The sequence below is a fragment of the Micromonas pusilla genome (genome assembly GCF_000151265.4).
Source record: "Micromonas pusilla CCMP1545 genomic scaffold MICPUCscaffold_11, whole genome shotgun sequence".
In the NCBI taxonomy this organism is placed as follows: Eukaryota; Viridiplantae; Chlorophyta; class Mamiellophyceae; order Mamiellales; family Mamiellaceae; genus Micromonas; species Micromonas pusilla.
The window spans coordinates 138,433-160,648 of record NW_003315892.1 but is presented as its reverse complement, the minus strand read 5'-3'; the positions used below and the strand labels follow the sequence as shown (position 1 = coordinate 160,648).

Genomic DNA, 22,216 nt, shown 5'->3' with positions numbered 1-22,216 from the left:
TACTTTCTCAAAGCTAGGTACAAATACCGTCGCCGCCGCGCGCCGCGTTGACCGCCATCACGTGAACATCGCGCGCGCGGTCGGGCGCTGGCCGTACGCCGCCGCCCACGACGCCGGCGCGGTCCACCCCTCCCCCTCCCCCTTACCTCCCTCCTCCGCCGCGTCGTCGCCGCGCGAGAGCCCGAGCGCCGTCGCCGCCGCCGCCGCGACGGCGACGGCGTCCGCGGTGTTGTCCCCCTCCGAGCACAGCGCCAGCACCGCGACGCACGACGTCTTCCCGTTCCCCTTCCCCGCCGCGTCGTCGTGAAACGCGCGGAGGAGGCTCCACGGCGGCAGCGACGACGCCGCGCGGCGGTCTCTCGTCAGCGTCGAGCGTTCCAACGCGACGGCGCCGGCGGCTTGGAATCTCGCATCCTCGAATCTCCCCTCGCGGCGGCCCTCGTCGCCCTCTTCCTCCTCCTTCGCGCCGTCCACCGCGGCGGCGACCGCGGACGCGAGGACGTGCCTGACGACCGTCGCGCCGATCTGCGCGGTCGCGCCCTTCCCGTGCCCCGCCGCGGTGGACGGCGCGGACGCGAGGACGACCGTCTCGTGGAACGCCGACGCCGACGCCCACGCCGCGACCGCGGACGCGAACGCGCGCTGCGATCCCGCACGAACTTCCGCGCGCTGCTGGACGAGGATCGTCCTCCGAGGCCCGCTTGTTCCGCCCCCGCCGACCTCGTACACCTCCGCGCTCATCGCGAGCGCGCCGCCGTCCCCGCGCGCGCGACCGAACGCGTCGCCGCCGACGCACGGCAGCAGCGACGGATGATCCAAACTCCCGACGCGTCGCGCGCGGAGGCGCTGCACGAGGAGATCGCACGCGAGCTGCCCGACGTTGCCGTGCGACGCGACCGCGATCACGAGCGTCGCGCCGGCGAACGAGGAGGAGGACGCGACGCCGGGGGTGGGGTAGAACTCCATCGTCGTCGATCGGTCGGCGGAGGACGCGACGCGCGCGGAGCGGACGAGATCTGACGAAGGCGTTCGCATCAGTGTCCAGCAAATAAAGACGAAAAGCTCTTCGAGCACAGCTGTCATCACCGCGCGCACAACTTACATCCGCAACGTCACGACAAGCTTCGCCTCCTTCGGTTTCTCCCCGCCGTCGCCGCCGCCGCCGCCGACGCGCGCGCCGCCCTCCCCGAGCCTCGCGAGCTCCCTGAGCAGCCCAGGCGTCTTCGCCGCCTCCCCGCGCCCCGCGCCGATCGCGTCGTCCAGCCACGGCGACCCGTACACCTTGGCCGGGTTGCGAAACGAAAACGACCACGTCGTCGGCCACATGGCGTCCGGCTTTCGCTCTAAACTTTTCAACATCGCCTTCCGCTCCCTCTTTCGGTACTCCCCCGGCGCGCACGCGTAGAAGCTCTCCGGGTCGGGAAGCGACATCGTCCCTCGTCGCTCCGCGCTGAGCGACGCGCTGGGGTCGTAGACGGTCTGTTTGAACCACGACACGAGCTGGCCCCACGCGAAGTGCGGCTGAGGGTCGTTCCATACAAGCGAACGTCGGGGTGGAGTTCAAAGGCGTCAGGTGGAGTCGAAAGGCGCCGAGGCCGGGGATTGAAAGCGAGGGACCCTGGGCGGAGAGAGACGACGGCAAAAGTCCTTAAGGATCGGCGTTCACCACGCCAACGCGGTCGTATGGGGACCAGTGTGAGATAGAACGCGCCTGATACTTCTTCTTCGCGATGTTCGCCGCGTCGCCCTTGCAAAACATCGGAAGCTTCGCGCGCCGCTCCCCCGGCGGGAGCGGCTCCAAGTGCACGGGCGGGGATGTGAACCCGTTGAACTTCTCCGGCGTGCACCAGTGCTCCACGTGCGCGTACATGAACAGCGCGTCCGCGGCGGCGGCGTGCGCGCCGCTCGGCGCGTCGCGTAAAATGTTCGACGCCGTCAACAAACCCGCGCGCGCCGCCTTCGCGTCGCGCGGCCGCGGACCGTCCAGCAAATCGCGCAGCGCCGCGCACGACGCCGCGTCCGGGCGGTCCACGGAGGGCTTCGGTGGCGCCGCGGTCGCGCCGCCGCCGCGGTCGCGCTGGCGCTTCGCGAGCGCGCCCTTGCACTTCGCGGCGATCGTCGCCTCCTCCGCCGCGCGTTTTAAGACGCCGTGCTCGCCGCTCCAGAGATGGTCGACGACTTCCTCCTCCGTCAGCGGCCGCAAGAACGGCGCGCGGCACTGCCCGGGCTGCCGCAACACGTACTTGATCTTGTCCAGCGTGATGATGATGTTCTGGAGGCGCGTCGCGACGACGCCCGCGGCGGTCGCGGACGCGAACGCGGCGTCGTACGCGATGCCGTCGAGCGGTTGCTCGAGCAACGCGTCGGGGAGGAGCGCTCTCTCGAGATCGACGTATTCGAGCGTGAGCGCGGCCCACTTTACGAGCCACTCGGGGCACTCGACGGGGATCGTCCTCCCCGCGTCCGTCGTCGTCGTCGTCTTCGCGTCGGTGGCGTCGGTGGCGTCGGCGGCGGCGACCTCTTCGTCGTCGGCGGCGGCGACCTCTTCGTCGTCGGCGGCGTCGGCGGCGTCGTTCGCTTCGTTCGCTTCGTTCGCGGCGTCGGCGGCGTCGTCGTCTTCGGCGTCGACGTCGTACTCGACGTCGCCGTCGCCCGTCGGCTCTCCGTCCGCGCGCGTCACGAGGACAACCTTCTCCGCGCCGCCGACGAGGTCCAAGGTCTCCACGTCGCCGTCGTCGTAGACGATCTTCGAGAGGACGGCACCCTCCTCGGCACCCCCCTCGGCACCCTGCTGGTCCTGGATCACGCCGGCGTACCACGCGTCGTCGCTCCGCCAGTACACTTTCACCGCGCACCCGACTTTGAAATCGCTCGCGGCGTATCGCGGCACCGCGGGCTTCTTCTTCTGAGACTGATACGACGCTCCGGGGGGACGGTCATCTCCTCGCGGCTCGTCCGCGGGGAGATGCATCGTCAGCGCGGACGACTTGATCCCGTTCGCCGCGAGTAACGCGCGGTCCGCGGGCGTTACCGGCTCCGAGCACGCGCGCATGAGGATCGCGTTCCGGTCGAGAAAGTTATGCCGCCGCGCCATGACGACGGTGAACGCGCTGCTGCCGGCGTAGTCCAAGAACGCGCCCTTGCACGTCGGCGCGGAGCACAGACAGATCGCGGCGCGGTACTCCTTCTCGCTCTCCGTGACGCACGAGTAGTTCCAGCACAGCTCCTCGCCGTATTCGACCCGACGCGTCGTGTACTGCGCGATGGTCAACTTCGCCGCGTCACTCTCGCGAGCCTTCTTCTCCTCCGCAGCTTTATCGTCCGACGTGTCACCTCCTGATTCGCTCGCGTCGACGACGACGCCCACGGTGTGCACGTTCGGCGCGCACGAGTGCGACAACCGGCTCGAGAACGTGCACCGATGCGCGGCTTCAACGAACAGCGTGTCGTATCCCGCGGCGTCTTCCGCCGGACGCTCCAACGTGATGTTAAAAAAATCGGGGAGCTCCTTCCCCGGCTCCCGCTTCTTGATCGCGTCTTGCCGCTCGTACCACCGCCACGGCGCGTAAATCTCGCCGAGGTAATCGTTGACGTACGTCCCCGCGGGGAGACCCTCCGGCCGGATGCACACGACGCCGACGCCCTTGGGGTGAAGTCGGAAGTGCCGCCGCGTCGTCGCCGGCGGCGGCGGCGGCGCCGCCGCCGCCGGCGCTTCCTCCTCCGCCGCCGCCTTCGCCTTCTTCTCCTCCGCGGCGGCCGCCTCCGCGGCCTCCGCGGCGGCGAGCTCCTCCGCGGCGCGCTCGGCTTGCTTCAGGATCTTCTCCTCCTTCGCGAGGGCTTCGTACCGCGCGATCTCGTCCGCGTCCATGCGATTCCACGCGCGTCCCATCGCCTTCAACTTCGCCTTGGCCGACAACGCCTGAAACTTCGGGCACGGGTCCTTCCTCGCCTCTCTGCAGTACATCATGTACCCCGACACGCTCACCTGCCCCGTCTTCAGCTTGACCTTCGGCGGCGGGACCGTGGATATCCCCGCCTCGTCCACTTCTCTGATCGCGCGGAGGATGTGCTCGCACGCGTCGACGACGTCGCGTTCGGCGATCGTCGTCGGCGGCGGCGGCGGCGCGACGGTCGACGTCCCCTCCGCGTCTCCCCCCCTCTCCATCGCCGCCTTCGCCTCGTCTCTGAGCTTCTCCGCGGCGAGCGCGAGGTCCCACCCGTCCTCGCCCATCGTGTGCACCGTCGTCATCAGCCGACGAGTGAAGAACGCCTCCCGTCGCGCGGCGGCGACGGCGTCGTCGCCCTTGAACGCGGCGGCGCCGGAGATCGCCGCGAACACCGCGGTTCGCGTGTAGCAATCCATGCCCCACATCGGTCGCTCCTCGACGTCGACGCCTAACCGCAGCGGTGCGCGGCATCGCACGTCGGGCGGCGCGGGGGGCTCGTACGCCGCCGCGATCGCCGCCGCGATCGCCGCCGGCGCCGGCGTCTCCGCCGCGTCGCCGCCGCCGCCGCCTTCTTCGCCGCTCGTCTTCGCGAGGACGCACGCCTGACAGTACCAGTCGTCCTCCGGGACGGCTCGCATCCCGAGGCACTGAAAGTGCCCCCCCTTCGGGCACGTCTCGCACAACACGAAGTCATCCTCGCCGTCGGTCTTCCCGCACACGAGGCACGGGACGTCGTCCATCGCCGCGTTCGCCGCGGCGATCGCGGTCGGATCCGGCGGCGGCGACCTGGGTGGGTGAAGCGATCGGTCAGTCGACGTCTTACCGGTCAAACGTTGAAAGGGAAGCGCGGGTGAAGAGTGACGACGTGAAAAGTCCTTAAGGAACGACGATCAACACGCGAACGGGGTCGTATGGGAAGCAGTCTCACCTCGGCGGCGGCTGATCCATCCAACCCGCCTCCAGGTTCGTTCGCAGCTTCTCGAGAACGATCTGAGAGTCCGGCGCGGGCAGGTCGCGCGCGACGACGAACCCGGGCCTGATCGGCTCGTACGGGTTCACGTCCCACGGCGCGCGTCGCCAATTTTCGCCGACTTGGTGGTACGGCTCCTCGCGTTCGGCGCGTTCGAGGCGAGCGATGACGTCGCGGCAGAACGGATCGGGATCGTTTTGCACCCGCTTCCACTTGGCCCACGGCGTCTCGTCGTGCGCCGCTTTCCACTGCGCGCGTCTTTCCGCCTCTTTCTCGCGCCACGCCGCGGCGAGGTCTTCCGTGGAGCGGCGTTGTCCTTGTCCGTCGGCGGCGTTCACGAGCGGCGGAGGGCGCGGCGGTTCCGGCGAGGTCGCCGGCGCCGCTTCGATCAGTTCCTCTTTCTCCGCGGTCGCCTCCGCCGGCGGCGGAACCGAAGGGTTCTCTTCTTCTCTTCGATGGGTTTCTTTTTCCTCTTCTTCTTCTTCGTCGTCGACGTCCATCGGCGCCGGCGGCTGCGCGGGCGGCTCTTCCGCCGCTGCCGCCGCCGCCGGGACTGATGAACGCTCGGCGACGTCTGGCACCCTCCCTCGCGGATCCTCGCGATGCTCCTCCTCGCCCTTCTCCGCGCGCGCGTCGACAGTCGCCTTCGCGGCCGCGGCGTCCTCCTCGTCCTTCGTCTCGACGTCCGCGCGCGCGATCAGGGAAGACGGCGGCTCCGGCGGCCGCTCCGGCGACGGCTCGCGCGACGGGGGTGGCATCGCCGTCGCCGTCGCCGTCGCCGTCGCGTCGTTCGTCGCCGCGGGAGGCGCGCGCGCGTCGTCCGACGCGGCCGAGTCGTCCGTCGGCGGCGGCGATCGCGGCGCCGGCGCGGGCGCCGGCGCGGGCGGCGGCGGCGGCTCCGCGGAGATCGCCGCGAACGCGCACGCCATCGTCGTCGTCGTCGTGGACGCGAAGGACGCCAGCGCTTCGACGGGCGCGCGCGGACGGTCGTCGGATCTGCCCAACGCGCCGTCGGGTGGGAGGGAGGGGCCCGGCGCCTCGGGAGGAGGGGAGAGATCGCGCGCCTCGAGCCTCGGCGCCTTGCTCGGCGTCGCCGCCGCGGTCTCTATGATCCCCCACTCGCCGCCGTCCGGCTCCGGCTCCTCGCGTTTCATGGCGCCCGGCGTCCGCGCCCCGCGCGATGACTTCTGCTGACGTATTTTTGTTCGGATGATGCGCGCGATTTGAACTTCAGGTTGACGACTCGTTCGACAGCTCCGAGAACAGAACGACGACGCGCTGCCGCGCCGTCAAACGGCCATGAGCGGCGAGAAGAGAGGACGCCCGTCGCCCGGCGCCGGCGCCGGCGTCGCCGCGGCGGCGAAACCCCCGCGCCCGCCCTCCGCGGACTCCCTCGCGACCGCGGACTCCCCCCCCGGCCTGAGCGCGCATCCGCTCGGGGTGATGAACGACGCCGAGGGCGGGCGCGCGACGAGCGGGTTCACGAGCGCCGCGTCGACGCCCGCTGACCTGACGGACGACGAGGAGGACTGGCTCGGGATGAGGAGGGACGACCCCGAGCCGCGCGCGCCGCCGGAGACGTCGCCGTCGTCGACGAAGCGTCGCGATGCGGAGGAGGAGGAGGAGGAGGAGGAGGGCGGTCGCGACGTCGTGCGCGTGATGGTCGCGGTCGTCAGCGACGACGCGCGGCTGCGCGCGTCCGAGGCGCGCGTCGCCGCGCTCGCGGAGGAGATCGCGAGGCTGCGCGAGGAGGAGGAGGAGCGCCGCGCGGCGACGGCGACGGCGACGGCGACGGCGACGGCGACGGCGACGGGCGCGCAGACGGACGACGCGTTCACAGACGGCGACGACGACGACGCCCTCGAAGCCATGGAGCTGCGGCTCGACCGCGCGGAGGCTGCTCTGGAGATCGAGCGCGCGCACGCGGCGAGGCTCGCGGACGAGGTGAGGCGACGCGAGAAGGTCGCGGAGGAGACGCGCGCGGCGTTCGAAGACGCCGAGCGCGAGAGAGAGGCGGCGAAGGCGCTCGCGGCGAAGCTCGTCGAGGAGAACGACGCGCTCGTTGCGCGGTTGAACGCGCTCGCTGCGAGCGGATCGGAATCGCCGTCGTCGTCGTCGTCGGCGGCGGCGGCGACGCGAGACGCCCCGGACGACGAAGCGTCGAGCGCGACGTCGGAGGAGGAGGCGGAGTCGCCACCCCCGGGGTGCGCCACCCCCGCGGCGTCCCCGAACTCTGGCGGCGCGCGGCGGACGTCGACGCCAAACTCCGACGCGGCGGTGGACAGAGCGTTGAACGCCGCGCTTCGACCGAAACAACGCCGTCGCGCGATCGGGCGGCTATGGGGGTTTCTCTCCGGCGCTGACCGAACGCCGCCGTACGTCCCGAAGACGAAGCCGAGGACGTCGCCGGCGGAGGAAGGAACAGAAGGCGCGAGCGCGAGCGCCGCGCTTCCGTAGTTATTAGAGACCTACCGAGAGGGAAGGCGTATGTAGTCTAGTCATCAGTCGTTTATTCGCGCGCGCGGGCGACGGCGCGTCCCCAAACGAAGCCTTTTCGTCCGTTCCGTTGCGTCTATACACTGGTTCCCATACGACCGCGTTCGCGTGGTGAACGCCGTTTCTTAAGGAATTTGCCCGGCGTCTCTCTCCGCCCACCCCCCGCTTTCAATCCCGACACACCTCGACGCCTTTCAACTCCGCTTCTGACGCCTTTCAACTCCACCCCGACGTTCGCTCGTATAGAACGGCCCTGACTCCTCCTCACATCACAACACGCCGAAGAAGGGGTTGGAGAGCGCGCTGTTGATCTCCGCGCCCGCGAGGTTGATGAGCACCCTGTCCACCTTCTCCCTCGGCATCGCGAGCGTCTCGCCGTCGTCCTCGAACCCGACGCGTCTCAAAAACGCGTCGCCGCCGACGCTCTGGACGCGCTTTTGAAACGCGCCGTTGGCGAGCTTGATCGTTCGAAACTTCGCATCCTCCGGGTCTTTCATCACGTTCCCGAGGTACACCAGCAGCGTCTTGAAGCACGTGGTGACGCCCTCGTCGTTCGTATCCTTGTGCGTCTTTTTAATCTCCACGAGAATCTTGCGCAAGTCGTCGACGGCGGTGACGGGTTTCACGACGAGCCCCGCCTCGGCTTTCTTCCTCTGCTCCTCCTTCGCCGCCGCCGCCTTCTCCTCCGCGCGCTGACGCTCGCGCGCCTTCTCCTCCTCCGTGAGCTCCTCCGGGAGCCCGAGCTTCCGTCGTCGCTCTCGTTTGTCCTCCTCGAGCTTTTCCAGAATCTTCGCCTTGGCTCGCGCGACTTCCTGTTTTTCGATGCGACGCGCCTCGAGGTTGCGCTTCGTCTGTAACTCCTCCTCTTTCCTCTTCGCGGCGAGGAGTTCTTTGCCGCTTCGGATGCGCTCCTGCTCGCGCAGCCTCTCGAGCTCCTTCTCCTCCTTCTCCTTCTTCGCCGCCATCGTCTTCCGGAGCTCCTCCGCCTTCGCTTTCGCTTCCTCCTTGGACAGCTTCGGCTTGGGCTTGGATTTACTCTTCGCGACGACCAGCGGACGATCCTCGATGAGCTCGACGTCCTCCGCGTGCTCGACGATCCAGTTCACCGCCTGCTCCACGCTCGTCGTGCCCGTCGTGTGAATCGCGCGCACGGCCTTGTTCCGCGTGAACCCCATGGCTTCGATCTCCGCGACGAGCGCGGCGTCCACCTCGGGCTCCACCCGTTCCTCCTCGTTTTCGTTTTCGTTTTCGTCCACGTCCATCGCTGACTCCGTCGCCGCGTCCGCCCCGTCGCCATCCTCCTTCTGCTTCTTCGCGGGAAGACCGAGCTCCTCGCGCGTCTCCGCCTCGAGCTGCTTCATCTCCCGCTCCGTGTCCACCGCTTGCGACGTCTCGCTCGTCTTGTCCACGAACTCCGAGTGCCCCGTGCGCTTCGAGTGCAGCTCTCGCTCCGTCTCCGATCGACACGGCTTCCCGCACGTCACGCAGCTGAGGTTGAGCACCGCCTCCGTGGACTCCGCGAAGTCCGCGTGACCGGTCGCCTCGCCGTGCGACTGCGCCTCCGCGACGGAGCGGAGTTGGACCCCGCACACGTTGCACTTGAGCGACAGCGCCGCGGAGGACATCGCGACGGCGGAGCCAGGGGGGACGCGGACGCTCTTCTGCTCGGATCTGCGATGAGATCCCGCGGGCACGTTCGGAAGTGACGTCGGCGCGCGATGCGGCGACGCGAAGGAGGATCGGCGCGTGACGACGCGAGAGCGCGCGAAGAACTTCTCGAGCGGCCGCCGGGTGACGCCGCCGCGCGTTCGACAGTGGCGACGACGACGCGTCTCGCCGATCGAGCAGAGGAGACGAAAAAGCGACGACCGCGACCGCGACTTCTCGAGAAGTTCTGCGGGCGGTTCTATCCGGATTCGCGCGAGCGATCTCGGTCTCACACGTCGCGGCGCACGCCACCGCTCGCGCGTCGCGATGGCGGCGGCGGCGTCTCGCGCCCTCGCGGCGATCGACGTCCGCGCTGGACCCGCGCCTCGAGCGGAAAATGGACCGTGGGGGCGTCGCCCGCGTCGTCAAGGTGTTCATCAACATCATCAACATCAACGCCGTCGTCTCACACTGGTTCCCATACGACCGCGTTCGCGTGGTGAACGCCGTTCCTTAAGGACTTCGTCGTCGTCGTCGTCGACGTCCTCCACCTCCTCCTCCTCCTCCTCCTCCTCCTCCGCCTCCCTCGCGGAGACGCATCGCGACGGCGATCTGCTGTCGCTCACGCTCGCGGACGCTCCGCCGTCGCTCTCCTCCGCGCCGCTGCTCCTCCGCGCGTGGTACTTCGAGGTCACGTCGTCGAGCCGCGCGGAGGCGAACGACGCGGAGGACGACGACGACGACGACGACGACGCGGCGCGCGATCGCGACGCCGTCGAGGGCGTCGTTCGCGGCGTCCGATGCGTCCTCGCGAGAGACCCCGCGACGCGCGCGCTGTCGCTCGCGCCCGCGCCGCCGGCATCGCAGCCCGCGCCGCTCGCGCTTAGGAAGTGGGTCCGCGACGCGTTTCCGGCGTGGGCGTCGCTCCTGGAGGAGCTCCGCGACGACGGACGCTACGGACGCGGCGACGCCACGGACTTCGCGACGAGAGTCCATCCGAATCCGACCGGCGACGACGCGATGCCGTGCGCGGTGACGGCGGTCGAGTGGGTGACGTCGTACGACGCGCTGAAAGCGGAGGTGCTGAGAGATCCGTCGTTTTGGCGCGACGGGACGCCGCCGAACGCGCCGCCGGCGACGCCGCGGGAGCAAGCCACGCTCAACGCGGGCGAGGCGCGTCCTATTCGTCACACCGGTCCCCATACGACCGCGTTCGCGTTGTGAACTTCATTCCTTAAGGACTTCGCCGTCGCGCGTCGTGTTTCTTCTCTTCTCTCCGCCCACGCCTCGCGACTCAAACTGACGCGCCCCTGAACTCCGCCCCGACGCGCGTCGCTTCGCGCGGGACGACCGACGCGACGACTCTCAGATTCTCGCGACGCTCGCGGGCGCGCGCGGCGTCGTCATGACGCAGCTCTGGGCGGGCTGGAACGGCGTCGACGAGGCGACGGAGCCGCAGCCGGTGGACGCGCCGTTCGTCGTTCGCGCGCTGCGAGAAGCCGCAGCGGAGTTGTTGTGTGGTGGGCTTTCTACCCAACCTCCTATGGGCAAACACACCGCGGAGTTATCGGCGCCGCGCTCGGGAGACGCGGCCAACGCGAAAAACGAGCTCGCGGCGATCGTGACCCCCATCGCCGGGCAGCCGCATGGCAAGGGTTTGACGCTGTTGCTGTCGTCGAGCGCGTCGCCGTTCCCGGAGCGCGCCGCGCACCTCGCGTCGTTCGGCGCGCAGGCTGCGCTCGTCGCCGGGTCGCCGTACTACCAGCTCCTCGTGGGTCTGGTGCGTTCATAGTCTACAAACGTTTTTCACCCATCGCATCGCCCGGTTTCATCATTCATTTGATCGCGTGGGTCCCTTTCATCAACTGACCGATGAATGAACATTTTTTGAATGGAACGACCCTCAGATTCTCGGGTACGACGCGAAGAACATCGACGCGCACGTGACGGAGAAAGGGGGCAGGTTGACGGCCGCGGTGACGAGGGCGGCGGCGGAGGATTTGGCGGCGGTGTCGCCGGCGGCGGCGACGACGCCGTGGCGCGACGGGTTCGCGGCGCTCGACGTCGAATCGCTCGCGAGCGACGACGCGGTCGCGGTCGCGGTGGCGGAAGCGGACGAGGCGGGCGGCGGCGGGAAGGGCGGACGGAGGGGGCGGAAGAAGAAGAAGGGGCGGCGGGGGAGCGAACGCAGCGTCGAGGACCTGGAGTCGATGTTCGGCGGCAAGGGCGGTCGAAAAAGATAGATCAGATCCACACTCTTATAGAGCGCGCAGTATGTACTGTACGTTGTACTGTATGTATCGGGTTCTATAACATGTCATCGTCGTGTCGAATGCTGTACGTCTAGGCGTTCGTCGTCGTCGTCGTCGTCGTCGCTCACGCGGTCGCCGCGTCGCCCTCGATCGCCTTCGCGATCGCGCGCTCCACAATCTCTCGCACCAGCTCCTCTCGTTCCTCCTCCGCCGGCGTCTTCCACTTGAACTCCGCCCCCGGGGTGACCTCGCCGATGCCTCTGAACGCGTTCGCGGGTTTCAGCTTCATCGTCCCTCGCGCGGGCGTGCCCTCTTCCTCTTCCTCCTCCTCGGCGGTTTTCTTCTCGATCGCGGGCACCAAACCGTGCGTCGTCTCGCCGTCCTCGCCGTCGGCGGCGGGCGGCGCGTTGACCCACGCGTCCGAGAAGATGCCGTGGCCGCCGTGCATCGCGCGCGACGTCGCGCGCGCCTCCGTCGTGGCCTTCTTCGGGTCCGCCTTGGCCGCGATCGCGGCGAATGCGGCGGCTTCCTCGGTCGCGTCGAAGACGTTCCCTCGGAGCGACGCTTTGAGCTGCTCCGAGACCACCTTGCCGCCGCGTTGGACGAAGGACCGTTCTTCCTTCGCCGCCGCGTCTTCTTCGCTCGTCGCGAAGAGGTCCTCGCACGCCTTCGTCGCCGCGTGCTCGCCCACGCCGCAGAGCGCTTTCCCGCGCGGCTTCTTCTTCTTCTCCGCGCTCGCGTCCGAGAAGATGTCGCTGCCCGCGCATTCGCGACGTTTCGCCTCCGCGGCGGCGTCGACGCGCGTCGAGATTGGCGCCGCGTCCTCCGCCACCGCCGCGAGGCCGCCGTGGCCCCTCGCCATCTCCAGCGCGCGCTTCCGCACGTCGCTCATCTCCACCTCCTCCTCCTCGTTCGAAGATACCACCACCTCCTCCGCGGCGGCGTCGTCCCCGAAGATGCCGCCCGCCGTCCCGCGCGACTGCTGCGACATCCGCTCGCTTCGGTGCCGCCGCGGCTTGAGCGCGCTCCCGGAGCCGTCGGCGAAGACGTCTCTCCCCGCGCCGAGGTCGCGCAGCTTCGCGTCCGACACCGCGCGGTGCGCCATGTCCACCGTCGCGCCGTGCTTCGTCTTGGACGGCGAGTTGAGAAGGTCGACGAGGAACGCGTCCGCTTTCGGGACCCAGGACGGGTCTTTAAGCTTAATCGGCGTGCCCGCGGCGAAGACGTCGTGGCCCGCGTTTTGCATCCTCGCGATTTTGCGCGCGTCGGCGTCGTCGCCGTCCGCGGGACCGGGGGACGGGCGCTTCGAGGACCCGCCCCGCGACGCCTCCGCCTCCGCGTCGTCGTCCTCGTCGAGCGCGATGAAGACCGCCTGCGGCTCCGGCTCCGGTTCCGGCGCCGGCGGCGCGCCGAGGGGCGCGCACGCGCCGGCTTCGATGGCCTCTGCGAGACGTTCTTCCAGCGCGTCCTTCCCCCCGCCGGGGTTGAGTCCGCGCTCGCGGAGCGCAATGCGGAGCTCCGGCGCGGTCATGCGCTTCACCTTCTTCGCGAGCGGGATCTCGACGACGTCCTCGATGACCGCGCGCGCGGCGACCGCGGCGGGGACGGGGACGGCGACGGGGGACGCCGCCGCGAAGATGTTCCCAGCCTGCCCGCGCGTCGCGCGGTCTCGAATCGCGGCGGACGCGACGCGCGCGGCGTCCGCGTTCGAGAGGCCTTCCGCGGTGCGCTCCTCCTGCGTCGGCGGCGGAATAGCGCGAGAGGCGTCCGCCGTCGCCTTCGCCGTCGGCGTCGCCGCGGCGAAGATGTCCGACGTGCCCTCCTTGGCGAGGCGCGTGATCTCGGAGATGCCCTTGTCGCCGCCCACGCCCGCGGCGGTGCTCGTCGCGTTTTCCTTCTCGGGGAGATGATGGTGATGCGTCGTCGCGTTCTTGCCGACGACGGGCGCGACGTCCGAGCCCTGGACGGTCGCGAACGGCGCGCGTAACTCGGTGCTGCTCATGACGTGCGTGGCGTGCGCGGTGCGAGGCGCGCGCGCGGTGAGTGCCGCCGCGACGCGACGCGTCGCGTCCGTCTTCTCGGAAGAGGGGAAACAAAAGTTTCGTGACGTGACGGACTCGAAAGAAAAAAACAAAACGCCGACACGGCAGCTGTCGCTCGCGGATTCGAACGCGCCCGCGCGTCGCGCGTCGCACGCCGTCGCCGCCCCCGCTTCGTCCGCGATGAAACTCCCCGAGGACGTCCTCGCGTGGGCGATGAACTCGATCCTGCCGAAAGTGACGGCGCTCGCGCGCGTCTCGTCGCACGCCGTCGCCGCCGGCGCTTCGTCCGCGATGAAACTCCCCGAGGACATCCTCGCGTGGGCGATGAAATCTATTCCGCCGAACGTGACGGCGCTCGCGCTTGTTTTGGGCGCTCGGCTCGACGACGCTCTGGAACTGCTCCCGCGAAGTTTTCGCGATTTCTTCGTGCACGACGCGTGCGGCGTCGTCGTCGCGGGCGTCGTCGCGCTCCTCCTCGCCATCATGTTCTTTCTCATGGGCGTGAAGGTGATCCCGGGGACGCCGCGGTCGCCGGGTACGTCCCCGGCGAAGCGCGCGGTTCGCGCGAAGGCGATCAGAGGCGGCCGCGAGGTCGCGATGAACGGCGGACGAGCGCGGAAGCAATCGGCGCCGAGGAGGCGCGCGCTCGTCGAAGCGGCCGCGCCGGCGCCGGCGCCGGCGGCGGAGAAGCCTGTCATCAGACCGAAACCGAAAACCGCGAAGAAGCCGTCCGCGGCGACGACGACCGCCGCCGCCGCCGCCGCGGAGACCGCGTTCGCGGAGGAGTGCCTGCGGTGGATGAGCGCGCTCCCGGCGAAGCCGAAGGCGGCGTTGGAGCGATCGTTGGCGCGCGCCGAGACGGACGCAGCGAGGCGAAGCGCGTTCGTCGACAGCGCGGAGGCGGACGGCACCAAGGCGAGAGCCGCGAGGGCGGCGGCGCTGCTGGCCGCCGCCGCGAAGTGTTCAACATGAACGACGCGGCGATGACGCGGTGGGTGTTCTTCTAGTGTTCTATCGTTCGCATTATCATTCGTCGCGTCGGTTCGTATTCATTCGCGTCGGTTCGTCTTCGCTCGTCGTCCATCATCTGCGATGCCAGGACGCCGTCACCGCGTCGCGGTCTTCTTTTTCTTTTTCCGGCGACGGCGCGCCGCCGCCGCCGCCGTCTCGCTTCTTCTTCGCGCCGAACATCCGGGAGAACAGCGACGCTTTCTTCGTCCGCGGCTTCACCTCCGTGACGTCGAAACCGTACGCGTCGTCGTCGCGACGGTCGTCATCCGACGCGCTCTCGCGGACTTCGCCGTCGCCGTCGTCGCCGTCGACGTCCACGGAGTCGTCGTCCGCGGAGTCGTCGTCCACGGAGTCGTCCACGCTCTCTTCGCCGCTCTTCGCCTCCTCCTCGCCTTCGCCGTCGTCACCCCCGTCGGACGTCTTCTTCTTCTCGCCCCCCCCCGCGCTCCCCGCGCTGTCGATCCCGTCCACGGCGACGCGCGTCGGCCGCGGCGACGTCGGCTCGTCCAATCCTAACGGCACGCCCAATCCTAACCGTCCCACCGCGCCCAAACCTGGGAGCCGCCGTCCTTGCAGCCCGGTGATCGACTTCAGGACCGACCACACGATGTTCCCTTTCAGGTTGTTGATGAGCTCCCTCCACCGGCCTTGGAACCCCGTGTGCGTGGACGCGTCGAGGAGGAGGCGGACGTTTTTGAACGACCGAGGTTTGCCGTCGTAGGACACCTTGAGGAGGACTTCGTTCACGCGTAACCGATGCACGACGACCGTTTTATGACCGCGGTTCGAGTCCACCGTCGCGTTCGCGTTCGTCGCGGCGGTGGGTGGGAGCGCCGCCTTCGGTTGGTCGCCGCCGAGGGGGGCGGCGGCGTCGTCCGCGCCGCCGCCGAGGAGGAGCCTCCGCGCCTCCGACTCGCTCGCGGGCGACGTCGCCGCCGCCGCCGCCGTCGCCGCGGCGGCTCTGGAGACGTCAACATACCCGCCGCCGCCGCCGCCGCCGCCGCCGCGGTCGAACATCCCGATCCCGAACGACCGCTCGAACGCGTCGTGCCCTTTCGGGTTGATGTACCCGCCCCTGATCCGGTCCTTCTCCGGGAAAGCGTACGATATGATCTTGTCGTAAAGCGACCGCTCGACGTGGAGGTCGAACGGCTGAATCGACACCTCGATCGCGTCCCACACCGGCGCCTCCGGCGGCGACGCCGCGCGCCGCGCGTTCACCTTCACGAGCGGCTTCTTGAGCGACGGCGCGACGCGGCCCATGAGCGGGTTCACGCCGTCGCCGCCCTTCTCGACCGCGCCGTGCGGGTCCCACCGCGCGAGGACGTGTTTCCGGCCGCTCGCGTCGACGCGGACGTCTTTGCTCTTTTTTCGTCCTCTGAGCTTCTTCGCCGCCTTGGCCGCGGCTCTCTCCGCGAGCGCGGCGTCCACCTTCGCGGCGGCCGTCCCCGCGGCTTTCGGCTTCGGCGGCGGGACGTCCAGATCCATCTCTTGGATCACGAGTTTCGTCAGCCCGCTCGTGTCCGCGTGGCGCTCGCGCGAGAGCGACAGATCGACGATGGACGCGTCGAGAAACGTGCGACCGCCCGCGCGGAGGCTCCATCGAAAGACGTCGACGGCGACTGAGAGTTTGATGGCGGGGCGGCGGCGGTTCGCGCGCACGAGCGCCTCCGCGTTCGCGATCGCGACGCCGACTTCGCGCTCCGCGTCGTTCGCCATCGCGGCGAGGCGCGTCACGACCGCCGCGCACGCGCCGGCGTCGATCGAGAGCGCCGCGGCGGCTGAATTGAAAAACGTAAACGCCGCGGAGGCCAACGCGCGCGCGTCGTCGACGTCCATCGCCGCGCTGATCCGCGCCCACCGCGCGCGCTGATACCGCGCCAGAGGCTCCGCGACGACGCCGGACGACGCGCGCTCTTCGCCCGCGACGAGAGACCGACCTTCCGCGGCGAGCAACGCGTCCGCCGCGGCCGACGGCCGAGGCGGCGGGTCGTCCAGCTGCGCGAGAAAAATTGAGCCGACGACGTCCACGAGCGCGGCGTACTGAGGGTCGTTCCATACAAACAATGTTCATCGGTCAGTTGAAAGGGGACGCGGTTAAATGTTGAAACCGATGGATGGGTGAAAAACGTTTGTATAGAACGCACCTGATCCGAGTCGAGCTCCGCCTCGAGCTCGGGCGATCGCAGCGTAAACTCGGACAACGCCTCGAGTCGTTTCTTCGGCGGCGCGGGACCCTCACCGCCGCGGTGGTGGTGGTGCGCGTCGTCGAGGTTTCGGGCCCCCGACGACTTCGACTTCGAGTCGCGCGCCTCCGCCGCGAGCTCGAGGCCCGCGACGGCGGCGGCGGCGGCCCAATCGAAATCGTCCACGACGTCGTCGACGTACCGCCGCTTCTTGTGTTTCTCCGGGATGTGCGTCGTGAAGTCTAACCGCATCTCGCACGGCTTGAAGACCTGACGTAAGAGGTAGCTGCCCTTGCCGGAGAGCATCGTCGTCGTCGTCGTCGTCGTCGCGCCGCCGGAGCCGGATTCGAACTCGTCCGCCGTCGCGGCCGCGGCGCGTTTTTTCCCGCCCGCGCCCGCGCCCGCGCCCGCGCCCGCGCCGTCCGCGGACGCGAAGAGCGCCTCATCGAGCCACTGCACGCCCGCGTTCACGTCCACGTCCGTCGGCGCGACGTGCCCTTGAACGTTCTGAAGCGACACCTCGACGACGCGCCGTCCCCAGTGCGCGGCCGCCTCCGCCGCGGCCGCCTCCGCGGCGGTCGGCGACGACGGCGAAAACGGCGACGACGGCGACGACGGCGGCCGCCGCGCGCGTCGACCGACGACGCGGCCGCTGGACGCCGCGAGCAAGAACCGCGCGGCGGCGTCCTTCCCCTCGAAATTCACCTGCGGCGCGGTGATGTCCATGATGAAGACGATCTCTTCCTCGTCGTCGTCCTCCGCGGCGTGCGGCGGCGCCGGCGGCTCGATCGCCGTCGACGAAGACGTCGACACCGGCGGCACCGGCGGCGGCGCCGGCGGCATCCGTCGCGTCCGTCGCTCCGCGCGTTCCGCCTCCGTGAGCGCGAACGACCCCACGGAGGAAGCGCCGTCGAGCGTGCTGGCCGATCGGCGGTGCCGAGCTTTCGCGGCGGCGACGACCGCGGCGATGCCCTCGCTCGCCGCGCTCGACGCCGGCCGCGACGACGACGGGCCGCGACTCGTCGCCGCCGACGACGCCGGGCCGCCGCTCGCCGTCGACGCGGGGCCGCTCGACGCGGGGCCAGAGTCGCAGCCTTCGTTCGTTCGTTCGTTCGCGTTCGCGGCGAGAAGTAAGGAGAGGACGTCCTCGCCGCCTTCCGCGGGGTCGAGGCCTCGCAGCGCGCGCGGCGACGACGCGTCCTCCGCGATCGGGGAGCCGTCCCACGAGCCGCGGTGATGATGCCGCGTCGTCGCGACGTCTTTTTCGTGCCCAAACGCGGACGGGTCCAAGGGCCATTCTATACAAGCGAATGGCGGGGTGGAGTTGAAAGGCGTCAGTTGAAGTTGAAAGGCATCGAAGGCGGGAATTGAAAGCGAGGGGTGGGCGGAGAGAAACGCCGGGCAAAGTCCTTAAGGATCGGCGTTCACAACGCGAACGGGGTCGTATGGGGACCAGTGTATAGAATGCACCTGAAAACGCGGACGGGTCCAAGAGATCGAAATCGTCGTCGAAGAGACCTTTCCCGAGCGCCGCGGACGACGTCTTCCTGTGCTTCGACGACTTCGGTCCTCCTCCTCCTCCGCCGCCGCCTCCGCCGCCGACGACGATGCTGGACTTGCTCTTCCCGCGCCTGTGCCCGCCGGGGCGGGCCTTCTCCGACGCCGCCGCCCTCTCCGCGGCGGCGAGCGCGTCTTGCGCCGCTCTCTCCTTCGCCTCGGCTGCGATTTTGAGCAAGGCGCCGTGCGAGTGCTTCGGCGTCGTCGGCTTGATCGCCGCCCTGTACGCGTCTCGGACCCATCGCACGAGGGCGTCGCGTCGCGCGGCGGCTTTCAGTAGGCGCGGTTCCTCCACGGTGACGTGCATCCACGACGTCTCTCTCGCGGACGCGTCGCCGTCGGCGGCGACGTCGACGTCCCCGCCGCCGCCGCCGCCGCCGCCGCGCGCGCCTCGGCGGAGCTCGCACGCGAAGAAGTCCGGCGCGTCCACGCGGCGGACGACGCGCACGGACCGCGTCTCGAGCACGAGCGCGGGGTCGGTCGCCATCAAACGCCGGCGGCGGCCGCTCGGGGATTCGCCCTTCACGAGCCGCCCGCGCAGGCCGCCGCCGCCGCCGCCGCCTCCCAACGGCGACGGCGTCCCGCCGCCGCCCACCACGCGCGGCGACCCGCCCCCGCCGCTCCTGCCCCCGTCGAGCATCTCGTAGATCGCCTTGTACCGCTCCGCTTCCTTGTCGAAGTTCCCGGAGCCGAGACCGCCCCACAGCCCGCGCGCGGGGTCGAACCGACCGCTCCCGGGCGTCCGAGGACTCCCGCCACCGCCGCCGCCGCCGCCGCCGCCGCCCGACGACCGGCCGAGCCCCGCCCTGTGCGCGGCGGCCGCGCCAAAGTCCATCTCGCCGTCCGCGGGGGGTAACAACACCCGCGCCTCTCGAAGCGTCACCTCGAGCGTGGAGAGCACCGCGGACGGCGGCGGTTTCTCGTACCGCCGGCGAGGCGACGCGCGACGACGGAACGCGTTCGCAGACGCCGGCGGCGGCGGCGGCGAAAACTTCGCCGCGCAGGCGAAGCCGACGACGTGCGCGGTGAGTCCTTTCGCTTCGTCGTCGAGACTCTCCGTCGGGTGCGACACGCGGACGTCGTCAGCGGTGATCGAGAGATCGATATCGTCGAACACGAGCGGTAACGCCTTTTGTAACGGATGCCGGACTTTCTTCGGGAGCCCGATGTGTCGCAGCTTCCACGCGCGTCGCAACGCGCCGGGGGGTCTCGTGAAATCTTTGACGAACTTTCGAAGCCACCGCAACGCGGCGGGGCCGACGATGATCGTCGGCGTGGACGCGTCGTGCGCGACCGCGGCGGCGGCCGCCGCGGATATCGCGCTCGCGAACCCGGGGGACGACGGCGAGTGGACGTTCTCCTCCGCGATGACGTCGTCCATCGGAGAAGACCGCGCGGCGGCGGCCGCGGCGTCCGTCGCGCGCGCGAGAAAATCGCCGCTGCGCCACTTCACGAGATTCGGCGACGGCGTCCCTCGCGCTGGCGTGGACGAATCGACGCCCGCCACGTCGCCACTTTCCCTCCACGTGGACAACATCTTGTCCTTCGTGGACAACGTCGCGACCGCGGTGAGCCGGCACCCCAAGGAAAACATCGACGACGACGGCTTGAGTTCGACGCCGGTGACGGAGTCGTGCCTGTGGTGGTCCTGCCCGCGGCACCCGTCCTTCCCGCCGATCGTCCGCCAGTCGAACGTCAACGCGATCTCCGCCGCGGGGACGACCGCGAGGTGCACGACCGCGTCCGGGTCGGGCGCGGCCACCGCCGTCGGTCCGTTCGACGTCGTCGTCGTCGACGCCGCCGCCGCCGCCGCCGCCGCCTCGGATCCGTAAAAAACCTCGTCCGCGTCGCACGACACCCCCCCGCGCGCGGCGAGCGTCAGCCGCGCCGCGCGCACCGCGACGTCCCCGGGGGTCGCGTCGATCTCGATCTTCGCCGCGCCGAGCTCCAACCCCGCGGGCCCGCGCGCGCACGCGGCGACGCTCGCGACGCCGCGCGCGTCGAACACGTACGCGAGATTTATCAACGCGAACCTGAGAGTCGTTCCATACGAGCGAATGTCGGGGTGGAGTTCAAAGGCGTCAGACGGAGTTGAAAGGCGTCGAGGGCGGGCGTTGAAAGCGAGGGGTGGGCGGTGAGATGCGCGGGCAAAAGCCCTTAAGGATCGGCGTTCACCACGCCGACGGGGTCGTATGGGGACCAGTGTACAGAACGAACCGCGCGCGTCCGCGCCACGTCGACCGCAGTCGATCCCACCACGGCAGCGACGGCGCGCACGCCGGCAGGCCCGTCTCCGGGTCGAGCGGCCACCCCGCGGCGGCGGCGGCCGCGGCTCTCGCGGCCGCCGCCGCGTGGTACGCCGCGCGGCCGCCGCGACCGGCGGCGGACGGCGGCGGAAAGACGCGCGTCAGCTCGCGGCTCGCCGCGCACGCAGCCGGCTCCGACGCCGTCGCGTAACACCCCCCGACGCCGGTCGCGACGACGTCGATATCCGTGTACGTCTTCAGCGGCGGCCGCGGGAGCGCGCGCGGCGACCGCGCGCCCGTGAACCTGCGCGCGCCGACCCTGATCGGGACCGTAGGGTCGGGCGCGCGCGCGGGGTCGGTCTCGGACGCGATCGCCTGCCTCGCGGCGACGACGACGCCCGAGACGGACACTGAGTCCGCCTTGAACAGCGCGCCGGGCGCGAGCGGCAGGTCCACGGAGACGGACTCGACGCAGACGTCCACGCGCGCGGCGCGCGCGACCTTCAGACGGACGTCGTCGGACCACGGCGCGTCCGCGCGCGTCGCCGCGCGCTCCGCCGCGGACACCGCCGCGCCGCCGCCGCCGCCGCCGCCGCCCATGACGACCGTGAACCGCGCGTCCCCCGTGCTCGCGCGAATCGCCGCCGCGTGCATCGCCGCGGCCGCCGCGCCCGTCTCCCTCGCGCGATCCGGGAAGCTCCCGAGCGCGGCGCGTCGCGTCGCGCGCGCGTACTCGCGAACGCGCGCGTCGTACGCCGCCGCTCTCTCCTCCGTCGGCGCGCGTGGATTCGCCGCGTCCGACGCGCGTTGCGCCGCGAGCGCGGGCCCCAGCGACGCGGCCTTCCCGCGCAGGCACCGCGCGAGCGGGTGGTCGTGCGCTTCCATCGAGAGCGAGCCGATGATCTTGATCGTCAGCTCCGTGACCGGCGACGCGCGGCGTTCGGAGTGTTTCGGATCCGATCCCGGTTCCGGTATCGGCGTCCTCTTCGGAAGAAACGGCCACCCCCCCGCGCGCGCGACCGCGTCCGCGCCCGCTCTTAACTCGACCAGCGCGTGGCCCAGGTCGATCCCCCACGGCAGCACGACGCGCGCGCGCGCGGCGCGCACGCCAATCTTACGACGCGGCGGCGCGTCGGGACCCTCCGGCTCGATCGACGGCAAAATCTTCCCCCCGGGGAGTTTGTCGTCCGACGCGTGTTCGTGGCCGTTGTACGCGACGACGAACGACTCGCACGCGGCGACTTTGAACCCGTTGATCGAGACGCACGGGGTCGAGAGCTCGATCGATCGCGACGCGTCGGGCGTGCGCAGCGACGACGACGCGAGGGAGATGGAGTTTCCGGGGGAGACGTCCGCGTGGATCGCGACGCGGGAGAGGTCCAGCGCGACGACGGATTCAGGGCCGTTCTATACAAGCGAACGTCGGGGTGGAGTTGAAAGGCGTCAGTTGGCGTTGAAAGGCGTCGAGGACGGGGAATGAAAGCGGGGGGTGGGCGCAGAGAGACGCCGGCAAAAGTCCTTAAGAAACGGCGTTCACCACGCGAACGCGGTCGTATGGGAACCAGTGTATAGAACGCGCCTCATTTCGCGGCGGCGGCGGCGACGACGACGACGACGGCGGCGGCTTCGGCTTGGGCGATGTCTCCTTCCCCTCCCGCCGCGCGCGGACGACGCCGACGATCCCCGCGACGGTCCGCTGCACCATGAAGTACGCGTCCGGGTGCCAGTGGATCGAGACGCCGTCCACGGACACCGCGCGCGTCGTCGTCGTCGTCGTCGTCGTCGTCGTCGTGCCGGTTGACGTTCCCACTTCCGCGCCGACGACGCCGCCTTTGCGAACGTCGAAGGCGCCGTTTCGACGA

General features: G+C 70.1%; 8 protein-coding genes across 8 annotated transcripts in view; 3 read left to right on the top strand and 5 right to left on the bottom strand.

Moving 5' to 3' along the window:
* Positions 1-57: 57 nt before the first annotated feature.
* Positions 58-966, bottom strand: MICPUCDRAFT_51563 (uncharacterized protein; the record flags this gene model as incomplete). Its single annotated transcript, XM_003061842.1, has 1 exon — positions 58-966. The coding sequence occupies one exon, from the start codon at positions 964-966 to the stop codon at positions 58-60; it is 909 nt and encodes a 302-aa protein (XP_003061888.1).
* A 132-nt stretch (positions 967-1,098) lies between these two features.
* On the bottom strand, positions 1,099-6,071 carry MICPUCDRAFT_51562 (uncharacterized protein; the record flags this gene model as incomplete). Its single annotated transcript, XM_003061841.1, has 3 exons — positions 1,099-1,521; positions 1,667-4,733; positions 4,876-6,071. 3 exons carry the CDS (start codon positions 6,069-6,071, stop codon positions 1,099-1,101), a joined length of 4,686 nt encoding a protein of 1,561 aa, XP_003061887.1.
* Positions 6,072-6,216: 145 nt separating this feature from the next.
* MICPUCDRAFT_51561 (uncharacterized protein) lies at positions 6,217-7,374 on the top strand (the record flags this gene model as incomplete). The annotated part of the gene is made up of 1 exon (XM_003062054.1): positions 6,217-7,374. One exon carries the CDS (start codon positions 6,217-6,219, stop codon positions 7,372-7,374), a length of 1,158 nt encoding a protein of 385 aa, XP_003062100.1.
* A 308-nt stretch (positions 7,375-7,682) lies between these two features.
* Positions 7,683-9,038, bottom strand: MICPUCDRAFT_69863 (uncharacterized protein; the record flags this gene model as incomplete). The annotated part of the gene is given in 2 exon segments (XM_003061840.1): positions 7,683-8,159; positions 8,178-9,038. 2 exon segments carry the CDS (start codon positions 9,036-9,038, stop codon positions 7,683-7,685), a joined length of 1,338 nt encoding a protein of 445 aa, XP_003061886.1.
* Positions 9,039-9,387: 349 nt separating this feature from the next.
* MICPUCDRAFT_51559 (uncharacterized protein) lies at positions 9,388-10,284 on the top strand (the record flags this gene model as incomplete). Its single annotated transcript, XM_003062053.1, has 1 exon — positions 9,388-10,284. One exon carries the CDS (start codon positions 9,388-9,390, stop codon positions 10,282-10,284), a length of 897 nt encoding a protein of 298 aa, XP_003062099.1.
* Positions 10,285-10,465: 181 nt separating this feature from the next.
* MICPUCDRAFT_51558 (uncharacterized protein) lies at positions 10,466-11,303 on the top strand (the record flags this gene model as incomplete). The annotated part of the gene is made up of 2 exons (XM_003062052.1): positions 10,466-10,840; positions 10,968-11,303. The coding sequence occupies 2 exons, from the start codon at positions 10,466-10,468 to the stop codon at positions 11,301-11,303; spliced, it is 711 nt and encodes a 236-aa protein (XP_003062098.1).
* A 133-nt stretch (positions 11,304-11,436) lies between these two features.
* On the bottom strand, positions 11,437-14,052 carry MICPUCDRAFT_41830 (uncharacterized protein; the record flags this gene model as incomplete). The annotated part of the gene is made up of 1 exon (XM_003061839.1): positions 11,437-14,052. One exon carries the CDS (start codon positions 14,050-14,052, stop codon positions 11,437-11,439), a length of 2,616 nt encoding a protein of 871 aa, XP_003061885.1.
* Positions 14,053-14,437: 385 nt separating this feature from the next.
* MICPUCDRAFT_41829 (uncharacterized protein) overlaps positions 14,438-22,216 on the bottom strand; it is a gene marked incomplete at both ends in the record, with an annotated part of 11,936 nt that continues 4,157 nt past the window's right edge. Inside the window, 4 exons of the mRNA XM_003061838.1 lie at positions 14,438-16,146; positions 16,608-17,849; positions 18,022-20,141; positions 20,326-21,500. Coding sequence (XP_003061884.1) covers positions 14,438-16,146; positions 16,608-17,849; positions 18,022-20,141; positions 20,326-21,500 — 6,246 coding nt within the window. The remainder of the gene's footprint in view (positions 16,147-16,607; positions 17,850-18,021; positions 20,142-20,325; positions 21,501-22,216) is intronic.